At 37.4% G+C, this 21,541-nt stretch overlaps 3 protein-coding genes across 11 annotated transcripts; 1 reads left to right on the top strand and 2 right to left on the bottom strand.

The window, feature by feature from the left end:
- Positions 1 to 977: 977 nt before the first annotated feature.
- Positions 978 to 7,091, bottom strand: LOC116260461 (mediator of RNA polymerase II transcription subunit 9-like). Of its 9 annotated transcripts, none has more exons than XR_007573938.1 (7): positions 6,895 to 7,091; positions 5,326 to 5,388; positions 4,483 to 4,563; positions 4,217 to 4,275; positions 4,033 to 4,125; positions 1,457 to 1,827; positions 978 to 1,373 (listed from the first exon to the last, which is right to left on the bottom strand). XR_007573938.1 is itself a non-coding variant. In XM_050078908.1 (6 exons), the coding sequence occupies exons 1-5, from the start codon at positions 7,015 to 7,017 to the stop codon at positions 4,059 to 4,061; spliced, it is 393 nt and encodes a 130-aa protein (XP_049934865.1). In that variant the 5' UTR covers positions 7,018 to 7,091; the 3' UTR covers positions 2,989 to 3,260; positions 4,033 to 4,058. The 9 variants fall into 9 exon arrangements, 4 of the variants coding, with proteins under 4 accessions (XP_049934865.1, XP_031494704.1, XP_049934856.1 ...); XR_007573947.1 differs by having other exon boundaries at positions 1,457 to 1,737; XR_007573945.1 differs by lacking the exons at positions 978 to 1,373; positions 1,457 to 1,827 and adding exons at positions 2,989 to 3,273; positions 3,610 to 3,700.
- A 1,555-nt stretch (positions 7,092 to 8,646) lies between these two features.
- Positions 8,647 to 15,310, bottom strand: LOC116260455 (chaperonin CPN60-like 2, mitochondrial). Its single transcript, XM_031638812.2, has 18 exons — positions 15,154 to 15,310; positions 15,033 to 15,051; positions 14,761 to 14,892; positions 14,500 to 14,659; positions 13,402 to 13,577; positions 12,000 to 12,095; positions 11,813 to 11,917; positions 11,223 to 11,309; positions 11,031 to 11,120; positions 10,842 to 10,922; positions 10,487 to 10,555; positions 10,345 to 10,422; positions 10,154 to 10,249; positions 9,947 to 10,046; positions 9,767 to 9,870; positions 9,580 to 9,685; positions 9,180 to 9,258; positions 8,647 to 9,094 (listed from the first exon to the last, which is right to left on the bottom strand). The coding sequence occupies exons 1-18, from the start codon at positions 15,192 to 15,194 to the stop codon at positions 8,986 to 8,988; spliced, it is 1,728 nt and encodes a 575-aa protein (XP_031494672.1). The 5' UTR covers positions 15,195 to 15,310; the 3' UTR covers positions 8,647 to 8,985.
- A 2,326-nt stretch (positions 15,311 to 17,636) lies between these two features.
- Positions 17,637 to 19,184, top strand: LOC116246103 (LOB domain-containing protein 7-like). Its single transcript, XM_031617808.1, has 3 exons — positions 17,637 to 17,753; positions 17,834 to 18,505; positions 18,953 to 19,184. The coding sequence occupies exons 1-3, from the start codon at positions 17,719 to 17,721 to the stop codon at positions 19,041 to 19,043; spliced, it is 798 nt and encodes a 265-aa protein (XP_031473668.1). The 5' UTR covers positions 17,637 to 17,718; the 3' UTR covers positions 19,044 to 19,184.
- The last annotated feature ends 2,357 nt before the right edge of the window (positions 19,185 to 21,541 follow it).

Below are 21,541 nucleotides of genomic sequence, written 5' to 3'. Positions count from 1 at the left end.
TGACTGTCATCAACTTTTACTCTGATTTAGAAGAAGTCCCACTGTTGGTCCATTGCTTAATATAAATCCAGGAAAATTTTTCATGAATATCAAACATTTGATTTTTTTTTTCCAAACTTTTTTGTGTATCTATCAAACATAATTGGGATGGGTGGGAGAAAAATTCCCTTCCACCCCAATCCAGGAATTTTTTACATGGTAAAAGAATCCATGAATTTTTTTTCAGGTACAAGAGAGGAAAGAAAATGGAGAAAGTTAGGAGAGTGTTACTGTAATTGACGTCCCGGGACACTGAGACTCGAGGGAGTGTGTGCCCCACCAGGCCGACCTTTGAAGTGGGTCCCGCACCGACCGCCCCACCCAGCCACCCTCTGACGTCTTGCTCTTTTCGAACTTTTTCATGATATTCATGATTTCTTAATTTCGCTATTTTTCATGTTCTTGTCCCTTTTGCTTATTTTTCACTTTCCCATCCCATCGTCGCTGTCGCTTTTCTTTCCGCTTGTCCCCGTTTGGCAGGGGAATCCAAATCCTGTTTGTTGACGCCGAAAGTGGAAGTCCAAACGGGATCGGGCCCTTCAAAAATTCAAAAGCCTGGCACCGTCCGGCCGGCTCTGGATTGATTCCTCGCGAAGTCATCACAGGGTGTCAAGGCCGTCCATCTTTTGAGAAAAAAATGGATGGACGGCGGTGGATGGCCCGAGTATGTGGGCCCATGATTCTTGAGGTTGGATCCAACCATGGCGGCAGGAAAGCAAGCAGATCGAACCTGATCCGAATGGAACACACTATTCTCGGATCGCCATCCTTAAGCAGATCGCACCTGATTTGAATAGAAGGCAGCTTTCACCATATTGTGATCTTTTAAGTTCTTGTTTGATTGCTTACGTATATAATCTTGACTTCGTTCAGAAGTTCTCTTACCCTCATGGAAGGGAAAGCAAAGACGTGGTGAGTAGTTCCAAAAACTTATTGCCTGATAGCACAAAATTTAAGTTTTTTTTCTTTTTCTTTTTCTTGGAAAGAAACCATCCACAACAAGAGACTCCTAGTCAAGCCGAGACATAAAACCCCAAAGCCATTCCCCTGTCCCGGTTGTCTTGGCATGCATGGGCTTGTGCGCAAAGGACAAACATATGTAAGATTTGAATCAGCAACTAACTACCTACTGGTTAGTTGTTGGGCCAACCAGGTGCCTTTGCCACAAGTTTTAAGCTTTGAAAACAAGTGAAGAAAGCTAAACATCTAGTTAAATATGGCATAAGTTAGGTGAGCATGAGTAATACTTCACATTCCTATTCAACAAGAAAGCAGAAACCCCCACTCTTCCTCTCGGCTCCCAAGGTACCAATTCTGCATTCAAAATGATGCCCCTGCAAAATTCAATTTATATATCAATACACCCCCTTTTTCTCATATGAAATTGACGCACTAGTGAGTCGAAATGGAGACTGACCAGTCTTTGTTCCAACCATTGAACCAACCCCCTCAAGATAATTAAACATGGTCTAAGAATATGATCAGGATGCATCTCGAGTTCACATACAGATTTGGATAGAATTGAGTGGAAAGGAAGAGATGGTCCTCAACCCTGGAGGTCACATTGGCAGAATCCTTTCGGTTCAACTTCCCTGACCTTTGGAGGTGCACCTTACATTTCGGCTTATTCATATGAAATCTAACTGGGAAAAAGAAAAGGAAATCCAACTGTGAAGGAAGCACACGGCAACGTTTTCCCTGCGATGAGATCCGTAGAACATGGGCCTTCAGTCACTGGCAAAAAGAACAAAGCATATGCATCCGCATCCACAGCTTCAAGTCTTTTAACTGTGGATTCCACATGCAAATCAAATAAGGCCAGACAGAATGAGGTCATGCAAAGTGACAAGCGTACACAATCTCACACACTCACACACCATCCTTCCGAGAAGGCATGCATGCAAGGAATCACGTGGATGTTCACATCCTCATACGTCAGACATCTTTTCAATTAACAGGGTCATGACAGTACACAAAATACTCATCTGAACTAGGTTACATGGAAACCAGTGCGGGTATGGATACATGAAGCAGATACTTGGAAAACGTGAACACAGGGATACAAATACAACTATATATATATAATGCATTTTAAGTGGGGTATACCATATATATATATACAAAATCCTGCAAAAGAAATACATTTTTGTTAAAAAGAAAAAGAATTTAATGTGTTTGGGATCGGGCCTGTTCTAGACACGATCCAAAACACGTCCTAATGTATTCCAGTACCAAAGTTCCCATGTAGGCGTGCCATGACTCATATGAGGACCAACATGAAGTGTTCACGTAACTTAGCACCTGAATTTTGATGATCTACGGATGTCATTGGTGATGATGCTGATGTGCTTGGGCCAATCCCACTATGGTGGTCATGATTCATTCACTTTTCACTCAGCAAAGCAAGCAAGGCCAAGAAATTCTTTTGATAGGGTTGTACATTCTCTGCTTTGTGAAAAAGAACGCCGCCCTAACCTACCAAACCGGTCGAAACCTCTTTTGAACGACACCAGGCCGGCGAGAGTGTCTACCATCAACTACTTGAAAGCAATTACCGATTGCAACATATTTTTTTGGGTTCTGTGCTCAACTAGATTTGCGGACTTATAAATAATTGCTAATTCAGTCACATCAAACAAAGGCATTCTTTTTGTTATCTTAATCTTGGACAGCATAGATTACAGCTAATCAAAATTACGTAATTTTATTGGAGACTAATTTTGTATTAAATCATACAGCACCGTACTCACAAGGTTCAATATGCAGAATAATGGAAAAGTGAAAGAAAGCCAATCAAATCTAGCGGATAAGCTTTAGAGGGGGCAGGGGCGGATGGAGTGGCCAGGCGGGCTGGTTCGGTACGAAAAAAGTTTTCCCCATAAAAGTTAGAAGCAAACATATAAGAACTGCCAAGAAAGACTGCCAGTAAAAAAAAATACAAGCATAATCTATCATAATCCTTTCTAAAGGATCATATATTGAACAAGGAGAACGAACAAGTGCAACTGCTTGGATACCCTCGTTGTAGGGTGGTAGCCAACATTATTAGACCCACAACCCCGTGAAAGAAATGGGAAGCAACCAACACGAACCCAGGGCCCTCTCAGCCTTTAACTTTACAAGGTCGAACATTTAGAACATTTTCCACCACGGATGAACACGAGAAAATAGGACGCGAAAAGATGCAGGACATTATGGTTTGCCTCCATAAATTAACGCCCCTGTAACAGTAAACTACCACAGCACTATGATTTTAAAAAATAGCGAAGAGTATGACACATATTAGGAAGCACTACATCTTGTACAAACAAAAAGATTCATATTCCATCAACATGCAGTGGTTCCTGCAAATAGACAATACAAAGGTTACCGAGAATTGGGTGTTCAAGAATTTACCGTTAACTGTATCTAGACTACTACCAGAATCCCGGATGTCAAGTACTTATGATTTCTAAAGAATTACAAGTGATACACGAATAAATGCCTAACAAAGTTTCTAGCATTCTTCAGACAGGTATGCTTTTCATTAAACCTTACTATTTACCAAGCGGTACATCAAAGAGATCCTACCTGAATATCGTATCATCTATCAGTAGCTCCTAAAACTGCAGTTTATGAACACTTGATACTGCAAACTTGTACATTCCGCCAAAGAATTTTACTGTAATAAATCAAGAAATAAAATTTCATAATCCATAATTTGGTTCCAGGGTCACCTAAAAATCAGGTAGGGCCTAACTCCAGCACCTAACACATCTGGAAAGGTCTGGATTGGGGATGAAAGGAAGAGGTTTCATTTAAATATTCAGGTGACGCCTATAGGGCCCTGATCAACAAAGAGACCAGGTATGGTAGCAAAAGTTTATGCCAGACTAGATTCCAACTGATCTCCAAATAAGAGCCACAAATTCTCAAAGTGCAAGCAGGAGAAAAAAAAAAAGAGGCAATGCCTGTGCCTCAGAAGGACCGTCAGCGGAGGAAAAAAAGTATTACTCATCAAGAGAAGCGGCAGGAAAGCACTACAGCTTTTTAGTGTCTGACTTGATCAAGTCCTCCACGCAATTCTTGTACTGCGAGATCAGATCCCTGAAACCATGACTCATAAATGAACATCAAATACAGTTAACCATCGATCATAAAATTTACATTTAAGTATAGAAAAAATAAATATCCAAACCTCCGTTGATTCAGAAGTTGCTGACATTCATCTACCTTGCGCTTTTGGCCTTCCACAGTCTAATATTAGCAGCAAACAGAACAAAGTATATATGACAGTAAGTTAGGTGGTGACAAGTGGACACAGGATCAAAGGTGCAGTTATGTGTTTGGTGCCAAATAGCCGGCAACACAGGGTAATTTAGAATTTGACAAAGCCTCATAAGTTCGCATCCATTTATATAACTGGAAAAAGAGGACACACAACAAAATATATTTTCTGCTTACTGCAGATTTGGAACTTATAGTTCCTGATATGGAGTTCAGTAGTTGTTGACACCTCTCAAAATGGCTGGTCAATTCAGCAACCTACAAAAAGTTAGTCATGAATCATCACTAAATAATTATGCTTCAAAAGTTAGCATACAAAAGTCCGTTCAGAAATCTCATGCTGGACCTTTTGAATGCAACTAAGAAAAATTTAACTGCTTGTCACTGTAACATAATCTGAGAGATTCCAGCTGATATTTATTATTATGATAATTCATGCACCTCAAGAAGAAAGAATGTAATTAAAAAAATGAGAAGCATGCAATTTTGTTGAAAAGCAGGCCACAAGAAACCACAAAGGGCTATGTTTTGTTAAAATCCCCTTACAACACATACTAGAAACCACCATAGTGGAGTACAAGATACAAATCATGGATATCATAAAATAAAACGTGCAGAGATTTTCATTCAGAGTATCACATTAGTCCTGTGATATTCATGTAGTAACTCAAAAAAATACCTCTATCACGGGTATCATAAAATAAAACATCCAGAGATTTTCATTCGGAATATCACATTAGTCCTGTCATATTCATGTAGTAGCTCAAAAAAATACACGTGAAAACACAAATGGATATTTTCTTGAGAAATTTTACTGTTGGCAAAACTGCAAGGCCCTGTCTAATGTTAGAAAAATCTATACTTATAACTTCATGGGCCCAGCCTAATGTTGATAACTGTAGCCATATTCTGCTCTAGTTTGTAGATTTTGCACTTTCAAATACCATTTTTCCAAACTTCACTTTTCATAAGACAAAGTTGCTAATTATTCAGCAATAAAATCACAGAAAAAAGACTAACCAACGCGTCTGAATGTTGGTCACGTGTTCCATTTTCTACTGCTTCTGCTAAATTGTCAATTAGCTGTAACAAAGAGGAAATAATGTAAATACAAAAGTAATCAATGATTTATCAGCCAGGTGTTGCACAAGGTAAATGGGACTTAAATAGATCTCAATCAGAATTCCATTACTACATATAGGAGATTTAACCAACTCAAAGTCAGAATAGGTCTTAAAATCTGCAGGTTCTAGTACACAAGAAAAAGGAATTTTTACAAGTATGAACAGAGTCGAGGGATCTCAATTATCTTGTTGAGGTAAATGAATCTCGATTCTTAAGGATCAGGTAGGGAGAACCTTGATCTTACTGGTGAAGATCAGGTGAAAATGAAAAATTTTCCATCCCATTGACTAAATCAAAAGAAAAAAATAATGATTACTTTTCTAATCAGACTATGAATTGAGGCCAGATGAACATGTTCCAATAGGAGGAAACTTGGGGCAGTCAATGCACCCATCAAAACTTTGTGCGACACAATAATTTAAAATATGGCCTTGCATTCCATCTTTAACAAGAATAGTCCCCTATACAAATTCAAAGGCCCAAGCACTCTGACCATGCATAGTTGAAATCCAGATAAGAACACCAACTCTATCATCAAGCTTTTGCAAGTGAAGGGGCTGCTAGTGGTTCACCAATAAACACAATTACCCGAAGTACAAAACTTAGAACTTGGGCATGAAGATAGATGTTTTTTTTGTTGTAAGTAAATGAAAGAAAGATTTTCCTGTAATTTATTTAAAAAATATTTCTAATTTTTTAGGAATACAAGCACTAGTTGCAGCATTATATTTCTTTATCTTGTTGCAAAGCTAATTCAAGCAATATCCGGAAATTTGATTATGAACCTTGCATAATTACTACATGAGCATTACTCATTCACTGGTAACAGTTGGATATGTTTAACAATACAACAACAACAATAATAATATAAACAACAACAACGAATCATAATGATGACAACAATAACAATGATGACAGCCTAAGCATCGATAAGAAATGGTGCATCGTATTTGAACAACTGAGAGCGATTGACGACACTAGGAATGTCAGTGAGAGGCTTCTCGGTCATGAAATTTTCTTTCAACCAGCTAAAAGCAAATGAACAATGAAAACTTGGAGGAAGGAAGTAAGAAAAGAAAGAAAAGGGGAAGCAAAAACACAACTAATCCTCAGTCAGGAAGCACAACCAAAGACATATTCATTTCAACAGCAGATCAACTTGACCATATTCTCCAAATTCATTGAAAAGAAACCATAATAGGAAGACAAAAGCAAACAAGCACCCAACTCAGGAGATATCGAAACAACAGACAAGCTTAATACATTCACAAAAAGGGAAAAAATGTTTTAAACACTAACCCGAAACATGGGATATGCATCATAAACCGTAAACAAGATATCAAATAAAGCAAAAGGAAGACCCAACGTGGGAGGACTTCCCCAGAATACTAAAACATTAGATCAATACACACACACACACAGAGAGAGAGAGAGAGAGAGAGAGAGAGAGAGAGAGAGAAGTACGGGCAAGAGGTGGAAGTGAGAAGCCAGAGACTGGTGAGTGGTGCTGTCGATGTTAGGGTTTGGAAGGCCTGCTGGGATGGAAGACCAACTCCCTAACGAACTTCCACCTACCTGGGGTTCCATTCTCTCTTTTCACACGCTCGCGTTGCCCCCTGATCGGTGAAAGACACAACCAGAGGAGAACTCTTGAGACACTTGGAGGGCGAATCTTTTATAGGGCACAAAAGTCGCCAGGTCGTGTTAATGAAAATTCAGAAACATGATGCCTTCTCTGAAATTAAGTTGTTCTTTTGGTTCTTCTACGAAATGTTTCAATCTAAAAGCTAAAATTCATGTCTTTCACCTGATATATTCAAAATTTGCCTTCAAAAATACCATTTTTTCCCAAAGTTCTGAACATTTTTCCATCATCAATCTTCGAGAATAATGGCCTTTTCATTTTGCAACTCAAGCTTCAAAGGTAAGAAAGAGAATGGGAAGGATGTCAAGCTGAAGAGATCGCAAATCGTCATTCAGCTACCAAAACTTCCTCACGGGTGTTGTCTTCACAAAATTTTGTGACTTAACATGAAGTTTTCCTTTTGAAGAATTCTTCTCACATTAACAACTAATGACTTTTAGAGTTTGCTAAAAGACCGAATGTGTTTGCAACCTAATGATCTCAAATTCATCAATACATATACCTTTGTTCTCATTGTCAGAGGTCTGATCAAAAAGCTGCAACAGAGGAGTTCAATCTTAATTTAGTGATCTTCAAAACAGGAAGACGTTAATCTGAGACACCTAATAGATGTCCTCACGACTAAGAAAACCCATCTCTGCATAATTGAAGATTTGGCAATCCCGTTTCCGAAGCATGTTTGCAGCTATCTTCTCAGTGAAATGCATTGATACTATTGAAAAGTGCATTTGCGCTACCTTCTCTTACCTATTTTTCAATTCATCCCTAACATCCCACGTTTCATTCAAAAAAATAACTTCCTTCTTACAGTTTCGGTATATGAAAGTGCTCCACAATTAATCACTTAAAGGGTCAGGAAACTAAGATTAAAAAGATGTAAATAGCTTTAAGTCAAACTTATATGACAGGTCATTAGAAAGGAGGGCTTGAAAATAAGTGTTACCTTCTACGGATCAAATGATTGAGGAAACCCAAGTACAAAAATATATTCTCCTCGGACCAAATGATTCTTTTACTACCAATCTCATTTTGAGATTTCCTTCTTTATATTTGCTTCTCATCCTCGCACCTACTTTTTCTCTCCTTTTTTCACAATTATAAAGTTGAAAATCCAGTCTTTGAGAGTAGATATATGAGCTATTAAAACAAATGCTTGAATGTTTGTTGGCAAATAAATAGTTTAGAATCCATTTATCAGCTATTGAAATGACTGCTTGAATGATTGTGACATATAGACCTACACTCTTAGAGATGAAACAATACTCGACTCCTTTAGCTCAATTTCTTTATGAACTTTAGCTTGGCTCGACTCAGTGTAAAGCTGAGCGAGGCTTGAACCTAGCTCACTTGTTCTTAACCTGCTCCAGGTGGTGGGTTCCCATCTTAGTACGTCTCATTCACAATTGAAACCGAAAAGGTCGTAAAAGCGGAGAAGAAATGTGGCCTTTTTTCTGCTGAAAGAGCAACCGAATTTTCACTTTGGGATAAAACTGATCTGACATCCGATTTTTTGACAAAACGGGATCTTATCGGAAATAGGTTTAAGAATTCAGAGATTCATTAGATCAAACTAAAAGGCAACCATGAAATTGCTGGTGTCTCCATTAATGATTACGATTACAGCGTTTAAAAGTGTACATGAACCTAAATGGATTCTGCCCAAGTAATAAATGGGCAGTGGATCAATCACTGCCCATACTTCTCCCGAGATTTCATAGGGAGCCATCAACAAGGATCAGCCAACGGTTCCTCTCACCAACCAATCTAACACACACACGACCCACGTTACTGTGCTTCACATTGGAAAACCAGGTGATTAGTTGACACTTATCAAAGCCGAAAAATTCCAATTCCTGCTCTCGTGCTCAAATCCAAATTCTCATCGTAGAAAATATCATTTGTGGAGGTCATTAAAGATCATAATCATCTGGTGAAGGCATGCCTGCTCGAGGATTGAAGGATTTTGCATCAGGGAGTTCCAGAACAGCTACCTCGGTTGTTGTCAACAACAAAGAAACACTGCAATTAAAAGCCATAAGCCCGGTGTGATTAAGCAAACTTGGACACAAAATTAAGATTCAATAAGAAGAGAATAGAGGTGTACCTAGCAGCATCCACTAAGGCAGTTCTGATAACCTTGAGTGGATCAACAATTCCGGCCTTAACCATATCAACATATTGATCTGGAAATGTGTTTAGCATTATCATTAATTCACAAAATCAATGGTTCAGAACAAATATAAAAAATAAGTCAGCATCTTTTCATCAGTTATGAGGCACAACCACCGACGTAATTTGGCAGAAACTGCAAATCTGATGCCAAGCTACCCAGCATCAACCTACGCTGGAGGATGGCAAGACAAGCAAGGATAACAGCACAACAACTGAATTGCCTGCTTTAACTTGTGGAATTTTACTGTCTTACCATATTCCGTGTGGCCTTAGAAACTAGTGAAAAAATGAGACAATAAAGGTAAACAGGACTGATATTGAAATTACCATACCTTTAGCAGCATCGTAACCCATATTTAAGTCATCTTGTTCCAACAGTTTACCAACGACCAGCGATCCATCAACACCAGCATTTTTAGCAATTGTGAAGGCAGGTATCTGCATGAGATTGCTTCCAACATCAATCTAACTCCTAAAAAACTCTAATCTGAAGGCATCAAAGAGTATTAATTTAGGAACCTTCAGCGCATTTTTTATTATTTCAACTCCTGCTAACTGATCACTATTTGAAGTTTGGAGCTTATCCAACTCCCTTGAAGCATACAAGAGTGCTACACCACCACCTGGAAGGCACAATCTCTCAATGGGATATTAAAAGATATCTCCTATTTAAAGGAAGAAATCGGAAGATAAACCTACCTGGAAGAATACCCTCTTCCACCGCTGCCCTCGTAGCATTTAGTGCATCTGTAACCCGATCCTTTCTCTCCCCAACTTCAGCTTCACTCGCTCCACCAACCTATAAAGAAAGAAGACAATGTCCTAAACTGCTCATCTAGTGGTTCATACACACTTTATAGATGACAATACCAAAGAGAAAAATGGAAACAAGCGATTCTTGCAAACCTTAATAACGGCAACACCTCCAGATAGCCTTGAAAGTCGTTCCTGGGCTTTCTCTTTATCAAACGCTGCAGTACTTTTCTCCATTGCAGTTCTCAGCTATTAAAGATTAAATGGATTTACAATGATAAAATCCCTTCAGTATAGAAAGTAACCTAGAGAAACAAAAAAAAGGAACAGTTGGATTTAGGCACCTGCTCACATCTTTCTTCAATTAACTTCTTATCACCACCACCATGAAGAATAATGGTATCATCTAGAGAGACGGTAACCTGTCATTCATAAACATCAGTATGCTAGTAAAAAAATAATTGATTGAAGAAATATAGCACTGACCTTTTTAGCAGTACCCAACATTTCAACCCGGACTTTCTCAAGATTCATACCAAGTTCATCAGAAACAACCTGCAAACAAAAGAAAGAAATTGCCCTTGACAAATCTGATTAATCAAACGAACTTTGAACCATTTATTTTCAACATCACTGTACCAAAAATGCAGGCATACTTAGCATTGTTCAGCTAAGGAACTTGAAGAAAATGAAAAAGTAAAAGTCTTCAGAAGATCTCCTGAAAAACTAAGTTTTGCAACCAGAAGGCCATTAAGTCTGATAGCCATGTGCAAAAAGGTCGAGCTTCAAGGAATTTGGAAAGTAAATCAACTAGTAGTCTTGTGCCTAGGCGTATACACACCTCTCCACCAGTAAATATGGCCAGATCTTGCAAATTTGCCCTCCTGTTATCACCAAATCCGGGAGATTTAACTGCACAAACCTTCATTCAGTAACAAAGAATGTTAACTACATGGATACTATAGAAAAATCAGATGTACAAACGAGTACCATCCACTTCAGCATTAGGTTAGGGAGCTATATGAATAACCTTTATACCAGCACGATGCTTGTTCAGGACAAGCATAGCTAGGACATCACTTTCCAACTCCTCAGCCAGAACCAAAAGAGGTCTTTGCTTCTGCACAAAGAAGAAAGTATTTGCTGATCTTCACATCACATTTCCAATAGTTAAGTTATTTCCATGTGCATCACAAACATGTGCATCACAAACGAAGATTACCTTCAATGCTAACTCCAATATCCTCACCATCACATCCATGTCCTTTATTTTTTTGTCATAAATAAGGATGAGGGGATTATCTAGTTCCTGTTCAATAGAACAATTTGTTTAGATTTCAAGAATGCAACAACAGTTAGTGTTAGCTAGACCCATATGATCAGGAAAAAGGTGAATGACATCCTACAATAAAACATACACACATAGGATTTAGATTCATAGCAAAAAAAAGGAAAAAAGAAAAAACAAAATTGCTACATTGGCTGAAAAGGGATAAAACAAAAGAAGCAAAACTGGTCAGGCATGCAAAAAAAAAAAAAAAAAAAAAAAAAGAGAACAAATAAATGAAAATAGTCACACCATGAGTCAATTCATGTATGGATTGGTGGTTCTTTCAGGTAAACAACTATAGAAGAAAAGAAAAACCTCATATAACCAGTGCATTGTCATGACAAGGGGCACATCTAATGTTTCCCAGAAGCGTTTCTGGATCTAAAATTTGAATGAATATTCTCTGTTCGTGCTCTCTGTTCAGGCCTGTCTATTAGAAAAAGGGATTAGACATTAATAATCTTGCACCAGTTCAGACTTACACATTTCTGAGTCTTCTGATCGTTAACAAAGTATGGTGATAAATAACCTCTGCTTAGCTTCATCCCTTCTACCACTTCCAACTCGTTAAGTAATGTATTACCATCCTGCAAAGTGATTGAACTGTCATAAAACACCAATCATAGAATACACCCAGAATGAACATATCCCTAGAGCTTTAAGACTTACAGAGACAGTGATAACTCCGGCTTTTCCAACTTTCTCCATTGCTCTTGCTATCAATTCTCCAATCTCCCTTTCACCATTTGCTGATATTGTTGCCACCTGCTTTGTGGATATATGACAAAAGTGCAGAAGGCGAAGTCAAACATGGAACATAAAAAAATGAATTGAAGGAAAACATGTTTTCCCCATTCAGCAAGTTCATGAATTAGTCATAACTTTGAATCATATTTGCACGGCCCAAGAAATTGACTCTGGGTTGGTCAGATCATTTCATGTGTACCAGAGCAAGGAGAACAAAAAAATAAAATTATATGTGATATATGGTTACAAATAAAAATCATCAACCAATCATTTCATGAATCATCAACATAAAAAACCAGGACTGAATGTAGGTAAACAAGATGAAAGCAGAAATATCTGAATCAGGAAATGATTATGATCAAGGTAGACTTGTAAAGTCAGGGCACGGCCACCGACAAAAAATAACTTAATATTTTGAAGCAGCTTTGAATATCAGGACAATGATGTGATTGTAAATGCAACTATATATATATATATATATATATATATATATATATATATATATATATATATATATATATATATATATTGTATACGTATATATGTTATTTATCATATAAGTAATTTTATTTATCTATATTTTAAAACTTTTTTTTTAATGTTACCTTGAATCAATATATCAATGAATACTCGGCCAATGGCTAAAACTCATTTGACGCCATGTCGAGCCACACCCGCACCCGCATCAGTGTGGATGCGCCACCATAGTTGACGCACCCGTGTGACTTAGAATGCAACAATACCATGATGCTTTTGCAAGTTTGAAAAATAAAATCATACTTTATACATGTTAGGTGAATGCTTTCCATTTTCATGCTTCTGTATTTTGGACAACTTGCATGAATGGTTTTCTTGTTTTCCATCTTGTAGGAAAAATATCACACTAAAGTATTATGTCACAGTTTTCTACAATTCATATATCTTTTGCAGAAGTTCCAAAATTTTACCAAGAAAAAAATTGCAGTTTGAAAACAAAAAACTGACAAAACCTTATCAAGAAATTGCCAAAAATGTTATTAGTAACTATGTCAGGGCTGTAAAATATAAGTTCATCGTCAACTATAATTAACTGGGTAAGTACATTAATATGATAATATCTTCCCGACAAATTTAATTGATCTACATATGCCCACTTGAAGAAGATCATTCAAGTGTTTCTGGATGAGCTTGCTTAATGGATATCATTTAGAAAAAAAAAAGAAGAAGAAACATTTCACAAATTAAATGTTCTTCTAACATACATCATACTGACAGGAAATAAACAAAATTATAATTTTACAAAACAACTAGCAGCTTTTCTTCTGTTAAAACTTAAAAAGTTTACCTGAGTGATTTCCTCAGGTGTACTAATCATTAGAGCCTTGCTCTTTAGGTGGGAAATGACAGCATCAACGGCCATCTTAATACCATGACGCAGGTCCATGACATTGATGCCAGCTGCCACTGACTTGACTCCCTCAGCCAGTATTGCCTGCGTAAGGACGGTGGCACAGGTGGTGCCTGCAAAGAAGACAACATGTATGAGATTTTAAAGCAATATTCAAGAAAAATTGTCTTGGAAAGAAGAATAATGATCTATAAAAGGTCATAAACCAATTATCTTCTAGCACAATAAAGTGATGTGGCACATATAACATGGATTTTAACACACCCATGTTGCACATGCAACAGGCACTGGTATAGGTGCATGTGCAACGCCAACTTTCCACATTCACTGTGCAATCCTGTTGGATGCATCCACTGGATCATCCAAATCATTTCACATCTCGGTATGTATTAGAGTTATCTTTGACTCGATTTGAATGTTGTATCAGAAATGACTCAACGAGTAATAAATTCTTAGGTCCATTAGCTCATTCTCATAAACAATGTATAGGTTATGCTTTTGCTCTACCGTTTGTAAATTTTGTTTTACTTTTGATAGTAGAAAATTCAAAAACTTCAATGTGTAGTTTTTTTCTTGGTTTGATCTTTTAGGTCAATATCAATTATTCATGCTTTCTTTATTGATTAGTGAACAAAAGTTGTTACTCAATTTTCAATTTTTGCACTAAGCCTATACCCACGGCAATTTTTTTATATTGGGCAATTCTAAAATGTAAATGCAAAAAAAAAAAAATTATCTTGGATTACAAACTCAGCTATGCACTAGCATGCCCAACCCTAAGCTAGATAAATGCTGGTCCATCACGCAAGTGCTCCTATTAACCTTCACGACCACAAGAAATTATTACTCCCATTAATCCGATTTTAGGTGCTTACGATCCCAACAGCAACTCTATATATGAAGTGACGAAATGGACTCCAGCATATTATCAAAATCAGGTCTGCAATAACCATAACGTTTTCTTGGCAAAGATGAAACAGAAACTTCTAATCAATACCAAATCAAATAGGTAATTGTATCCTAAAGGAAGAATACCATCTCCAGCAGCAGAATTTGTAGCTTTTGCAACCTGCTTAACAAGATCAGCACCAACATTTTTGGCTCTGTCCTTGAATTGTATGCTCTTTGCAACCGTTACGCCGTCTTTGGTCACCTTCGGGCTGCCCTTTTCCCTCTCAATAATCACGTTCCTGCCCTGATATTAGCACAATCCACCTCAAAAGAGTCAAAAGCAACAAATTCACAACTGCCCATAAAATTTTCACCACCTAAAACTCCAAGAGAGGACAACTAAACCTTAGGACCCATTGTCACTCTCACGACATCGGCGACCTCCTGGACTCCTTGCAGCATTGCTGCCCTCGCTCCAACGCCATAACTGATGTCCTTTGCGGCATAATTTCTTCTCCATAAAGTGGAACTATCCACCTTCCAGATTGATTCAAATTCAAACATAACAAAACAAAATGAATACATAAAAAGAACACAAGAAAAGCAGCAAGGAAAAATCAAATGCAGAAACGACTTCCAACCAAGATGCCAAAAGAGAAAATGAATCATATCGGTACCTGTTTTCGCCAATGCGGCCTACACAATGGAGCAAAGAAAGAAACCTCCGATCAGAATACGATCAAATAGAGAAAATGAAACAAAAACACGGATGGGATTATCGAGGGAGCAGCATCTTACCTGAGAGCCGACGAGAGGGAAGCAACAGCACGCCGATACATACTTTCTCTCTCTGTCTTCTCAACCCGTGGAATGGGAAGAGCGCGGTACAGGGTTTAAGACGAAGGGAGGAAGGGTTTAAGGGCACCGAAGGTTCGAGAGAAGAGCCTCAGTGTTAGAACCAAGATATCTTTTAGTTAGGCTCTAGTCAACTTAGTAAAGTCAGTACAGTTGTTTGGTCATGTGGCCTGGCCGCGGGCTTCAAATTAATGAACAAAAACATCTTTGATGTCGTTCCTCGACTCTGCTACACCTGCAAAGTACGATATCGATCGCATTCAGAAATGAAACATGAAGATTCCTGATGTGGTAGGTTGCATCCAAGTTCTGATGGTCCTCTTATCTTTGGCTCGTCTTCGTCTTGGTTCCATTTTGTCCCAACCTTTATCTAGCTGCCTCATGTATGACCGACCCATTTGCATTTCTAAGAGCACCATTTCATTTAATACTTAACGTAGCTTGAACTCAAGGTGTTAGCACAATTGAAGAGTTTTCTTTCTATCAGGAGACGTGTAATGAATTTAAATATCACAGCACCCTTTTTTTTCTTCAACAAGTCCAAGGAACACTTCGTTTTGAACCCTGATTAGCAGTGGTAAAGCTTGCACTTCTCCAACTCTCAGAGATACACTTTGCTTTGGTTTGCAGAAGGAAGTTGAAGTCTATGAAACTTCAGCTGCAATTACCACTGCCATGTAGTCAGTATGGCCTTTTATAAGACAAATCACCACTGATTATCTAAAGTGAGGTTCATAGAGTTTGTAATTCTTTCCTAATTTGTTTTTGGATATGAGATGAGTTGACATTGAGTTAAGAAGATATTTATTAACTGAGAAAAAATATTATTATTTCATATTTATCTGTTTAAAAAGTAATTATCTTTATTAAGGCAATTATCTTGTTCATCCTACAGCCTGATTTTCAAGACAAGCGAGTCAAATTCTTATTTTGTTAGTTGGGATCGATGAATGATTAGTTCCTGATTTATGTATATATTTAATTTCGTTTCCAATATCTTGCCTTCCCTTGCTCCGGTCCCTTAAACAATGGGAGTAATTAACCTGAAACTTTGTATGGTCGTGCATCTTTTGATATATAGCAAGTTTCTGATAGAGATTCTCCTGACTTCTTTATTCTTCCATAGTAAAAGGGTAGGGAGCCTCATGTCCCAGCACAGTTGCATCGGAGAACAACTCTCCTTATTAACTGCATCAGATTTAGACCCGATCCAGATCCATTGATACACAGTCCGATCAAATTGGGTTAAATAGCTCAGCCTTGTTATGTACTTTTAAATGTGAATAAATAAATGGTCATCCTGATAAACAAAAAAAAAAAAATCACGTATATGTTTTCCATGATAATTGAAGTCAATTAATTTCAGATCTCTATTCAGTTTTTTCGGAAAACTTGCCACCAGAGCTAATAACTTGAAAAAATGAGAGTTCTATTTTGGAAATCGGGACAAAAGATTTATCTTCTAATTATCTCCTAAAAAAAAAGATAGTCTTCTTTTTCTATATTCATACCTGTCTTTAAGGAATTTACACATGATCCATTCTTGCCTTACTGTGATGGACAAATTCATCGTGAAATTTGCAGGTTCAAGATAAATGCATCTTCCTTTTCCACTAAGCTGGTTATCGTAGTCATACGTTCACCAGAATGAGAAAGAGTTTATGTTGTTTGAAAAATATATGCCATTTGATGAACTCGCTTCTTTCTTTCTTGTCCCCCAGATGCTTGTGTCGCTTCATCGAATTTAATTAATTAATTAAGCCATAATGGCTAATTTGGCATTGTTGAATGAAAGTGTTCTCTCTCCCTCTCTCTTTTTCTCTCTCTCTCTCTCTCTTTACGAGTACAAGGTGCTACTCTGAGGAATGGAAACTCCACATGTCAGCTACCAACCAACAAAGTGAAAAAGATTCACTGTTTAATTAACTAGTGGCAAGAACCAACTGATCATCCTTACTAAAAAGTAAAAAGTGAAGCTTAGTTGACTTTCAGCTTAATCCAAAACAAAATTAAAGTGCACGAGATTTCTGGGATTCTTTTACATAATTGATTCATCTTTACATTTTTCTGAGTAAGAGATCGAGTGCAATAACTTCTAGATTGTATTTTTTCTTCTAAAGCTTTCCCAGACAGGGTTTTGTAATTCCACATCTCCTTGAAGGGTATGAATGCCAAAAGATGGCAAGCAAATATTTACAAATTTTCAATATTTTCACCAGTTTTTCTTTGATATCCTTGCACCACTGTGATCTTCTATCTGTTACTCTGACTCTAGAAACTTTCGTGCAGGCTTCTCCTCCTGAATCGGAGGCCCGTTTCCTCTTCTGCATCCAATCTTGGACGCGTATCATCAGAAAGCGTCAACCATTTAAATTCAAAAGTAACATAATAATTTGGTTATGATCCAAATTTAGCATCTCTCTCTATCTCTCTTCATATTCTTTCCTCACTTTCATTCCTGTCTTCTGATGAAAAAATTTGTCCTCCATCTTCATCTTCTCTTCTTTTATGATTGCCTTACTTCCACAAACCTCTTCTCTCATGTAAGTTTCTTCATTTTTCAATTTTTCTGTCTCCTCCAATCTTCTGAGTCATTATTCTCTTGTTGGCATTTGAACATCAGGTTTAATATGACAGTTAAAGGTGGGACAAGTCAAGCTTGTGCATCATGCAAATACCAAAGAAGAAGATGCCATGATGATTGTGCAATGGCGCCATATTTTCCACCAGATCGATTAAAGCAATTCCTGAACGTCCATCGTCTCTTTGGGGTAAGTAATGTTCAGAAGCATCTGCAGAGACTACATGAATCCCAAAAATCAGAGGCAATGAAGGCTATCATATATCAAGCCAATGCCAGGGAAAGAGACCCAGTATATGGCTGCCTTGGAGTCATTGTCAGGCTACAGAGGGAGATAGAGTACACACAGAGGGAGCTCAATTTGGTTAAGTGTCAGATCCTATTTTATCAGCAACAGTCAGATTTCCAGGCGAGAAAGGAGCATCATCAGAGGCAGCAGATGACATCCTTTATTGGAGAGAGCTGCTATCAGGCAACAGAGTACGGTGATGTCATAGAATTGAATAGTAATGGCCACATGACGCAGGAGTATCTGAATTCTTCTTCATTTCAACAATCCATGATACCTTGCGAAATTGACTTGAAGGATTTCAATTCACAGAGTTTTTATCAGGCTACTCCTGACCAAGACTATGAAGATATTAAGCCATTCGATCAATTCTTTTTCGATGCCAAGGATGACATCAATGATTACAAAGATGCTTATGAATCCAGGTAATTTATTTCTGCTGGCAATTATTCTATTCCCATGCAGTAGGTCAAATGCTCCAAATTAATAGCTGAAATATATTGCAAAGTTTTTAAAGCAAAATGAAATTCATCAACATTCATTTTATCCAGGATTTGATAAATAAAATGTGCCATCATATTGAAATGAACTTTGATTAACTGATTTTTGGCTGTTACTAATCAAAAACCAGTTTCAAAGAACGAGGACATACATAATTCATACATCCATGTAAACGAGAAGAACATTATCTGTACGTGAGGTTTCAAGTTTCTTGTAGGACAGACTGTATGAAAGTGTACGTATCATGGTTTAATGTAAAAAGATATTTTGGGCATATGGCAGTTAATTAGAAGTGCAATGCTGCTTCCTTCCTGTAGTTTTCTCCAACAAGCTCTTGATCATCTAATAGAGTTGTTACCTTTGGAATGCAGTGCTGAATCTTCATTCAAGGAAGTGCAATCAGCAGATCATGTGCCTGAGGAAGAACTCAAGTCTCTACAGCCTTCAATTCTTGCTAAATAGGGCCATGCATTCCCTTTGTCCCAATAAACTCTGTTGAGTAAACTATGTTTATATTAAGATGCAATTAAACTATTGATATAAAAAAAGCGAATGAAAAGTTGAAGGCCAATAAGGTTAGTGCATATGCTTTTTCTGAGTATGGTAGACGAATGCCTTTGCCTTTATTTTCATGTGCAAGAGAAGTAAAACAGGTCATGACTTTTGAAGCGACTAGAAATGGAATTTCTCACTCTAGTTGAGAGTATGATCTTTCACACCAAAGCTGCAAGGGCTATGCTTCAATCTTACTTCAGCTCAGAAAGAATACAAAGGCCACATGTTGTATTCTTTCTTTCTAAAGAGAACAAAAACTTTGAATCACTAATCACAGAGTCCCTGTTTTCCATGTTTCTCTTGTACCATTGGGCGGTCAAGATGTTCTGTCCCTTGAGCAGAATCTAAAAGTGTTGCAGTGTAAGAGAACCTACATCCTAACATCTCTCATTAACACAATGTTTTCCTGTTACTGTAAGCAAGTGTTTAACCAATATGTTATTTAATACAATCAAGATATCGTTGTCCCCAGTTCTATAGTATATCTTGATTTTCATCATTATCTTCTTTGATTTAGACGACGCATTTATCTCTGTTAACTTTTTTTTGTCTGTTGCAAGGTAACTTAATTTTTGCCATAGTTTCCATATTTAACTTTAGTGACTCACAATGTTTTTCCAGTAGATGGATCCACTAGTTCTCTAGCAGGTCTGAACCATGTTTAATGGTTGAGGTTTTACATTGAAGCTAATGGAGTGTGAGAGGCTGTATAGAACACAACAAGGTGACGCTGAGAAACAGAAATTCTTTTTTGCAATTTATTTTCTTAAGTAATCTAGGATTGAATTTCCATTGGCTTGGTTAAGGCCAAGCATTGAATACCAAATGCATGTATATAACTTCTTCTTATGTATGAGTACTAAAAGCTTTGAAGAGAATGAGAACGATGATGGTGGTGGTGGTGATGATGTATATATATATACACGATCAATAAAATGAGTTTATGTCGTTTTCAAACTTACTTTTTAGAACTACATTGATTTAGTTTTAAATTCCTCTTTTTCAAAAGTCAGTTATGTCATTTCACTAAGATGAAAGCAACAACTTAACGCAGACTGATTTAGAAAATACAAACAGAAGATGGGACATATGTATAGCCATGGAGATGTCAACAGCCTACTATATAGGGAAGAATATGAGTACTAGTACCATCATTATTAATATTTGACGACAAAATAAGAATTCGTTAACAAAATTGAGTGCCGAGTAGTCACTAAGAAAACCAAGTGTCAGCAAAAAAGTGAAGAAAACAAAGTAGATAAAGAAGCCACCGAATCAAGAAGAAGTAGTGGAGAAAAAAAAAAAAAAAAAAATATATATATATATATATATATATATATATATATATATATATATATATATATATATTTAGAGAGAGAGAAAGAAAGAGAAGCTAGGCCATGGCCCAAGACAAATGCTGACCGTGGAGTGCATTATTAACGCCAGCTTTCACAAGTAGTGAACTGGGTCTGCTGATACGGCAGTAGAGAACGGCAGTATCTCTGAACATCCTGTTGTTGGACTCTTCCTAAATCGGCCACTAACAACTAATAAGCCACGACCACCAAGAATACAGCCAAAGCCGAGAATTAAAGTGTGAAGGGGTAAATACAAGGAGCAGGCAAGTAGAGGGATGGTCAAACTGTGGCAAAGAAAACCAACTTGCATTGGTAAGATCGATAAAAGGTCAAGGCATTGGAGATAGTCAAAGGTACTGATATGATATGGCCTGCAAGGAGAAGAGAAGCCAGACAAAAGTAATGATAGGACTAAAGAGGCAAACTCATTACTATTAGTGTTTGAGAAAACATAAATTTAGAGATTGGTGAGAGCTGGATCATAACTTAAGCATTTGTTTAAGAAGGTAAAACTCCAAATTATGGTTCTGCATAAGTATATGCAAGAGCAGAATAACAATCCTAAAAGTTGTTTGGAACCAGTACCTTACTGTTTTATACATGGGCCCCAAAAATTTGTTTGATTCATTAGACACCTCCCAAAAAATTTGTTAAAGTATCCAATGAAGCCAACAAATTTTTGGGGTAGATGCACAAAACAATGACATATGCTTAAGAGTATGGTTGAGAGCCAAGGATCTCAAGTACCTGGATCTATGTGACAAAAAATCTGAACCAGTTCATCAAATTAGAGAACTCATGTAGAACCTAATTAAGATCCACATTAAGATCCCGCCTTGCAAAAAGGTCTGATCTAAATCAGAGAGGAAACGACACGATCGGATTGACGTAATTAACAATCAAACAGAAGGCTGACTGACGACCGTTTGCGTGATGACAAAAAGGAAAAAATTCTATCCAAAACAGGGCTCACCTGAAACTTTGAACACCGAATTATCAGGTAACCATATAATTAAGATTCAGAGATTTACAATCGCTCCTTATAGC

Source organism: Nymphaea colorata, chromosome 1, assembly GCF_008831285.2.
Source record: "Nymphaea colorata isolate Beijing-Zhang1983 chromosome 1, ASM883128v2, whole genome shotgun sequence".
NCBI lineage: Eukaryota > Viridiplantae > Streptophyta > Magnoliopsida > Nymphaeales > Nymphaeaceae > Nymphaea > Nymphaea colorata.
This window is presented reverse-complemented; position numbering and strand designations above follow the sequence as displayed.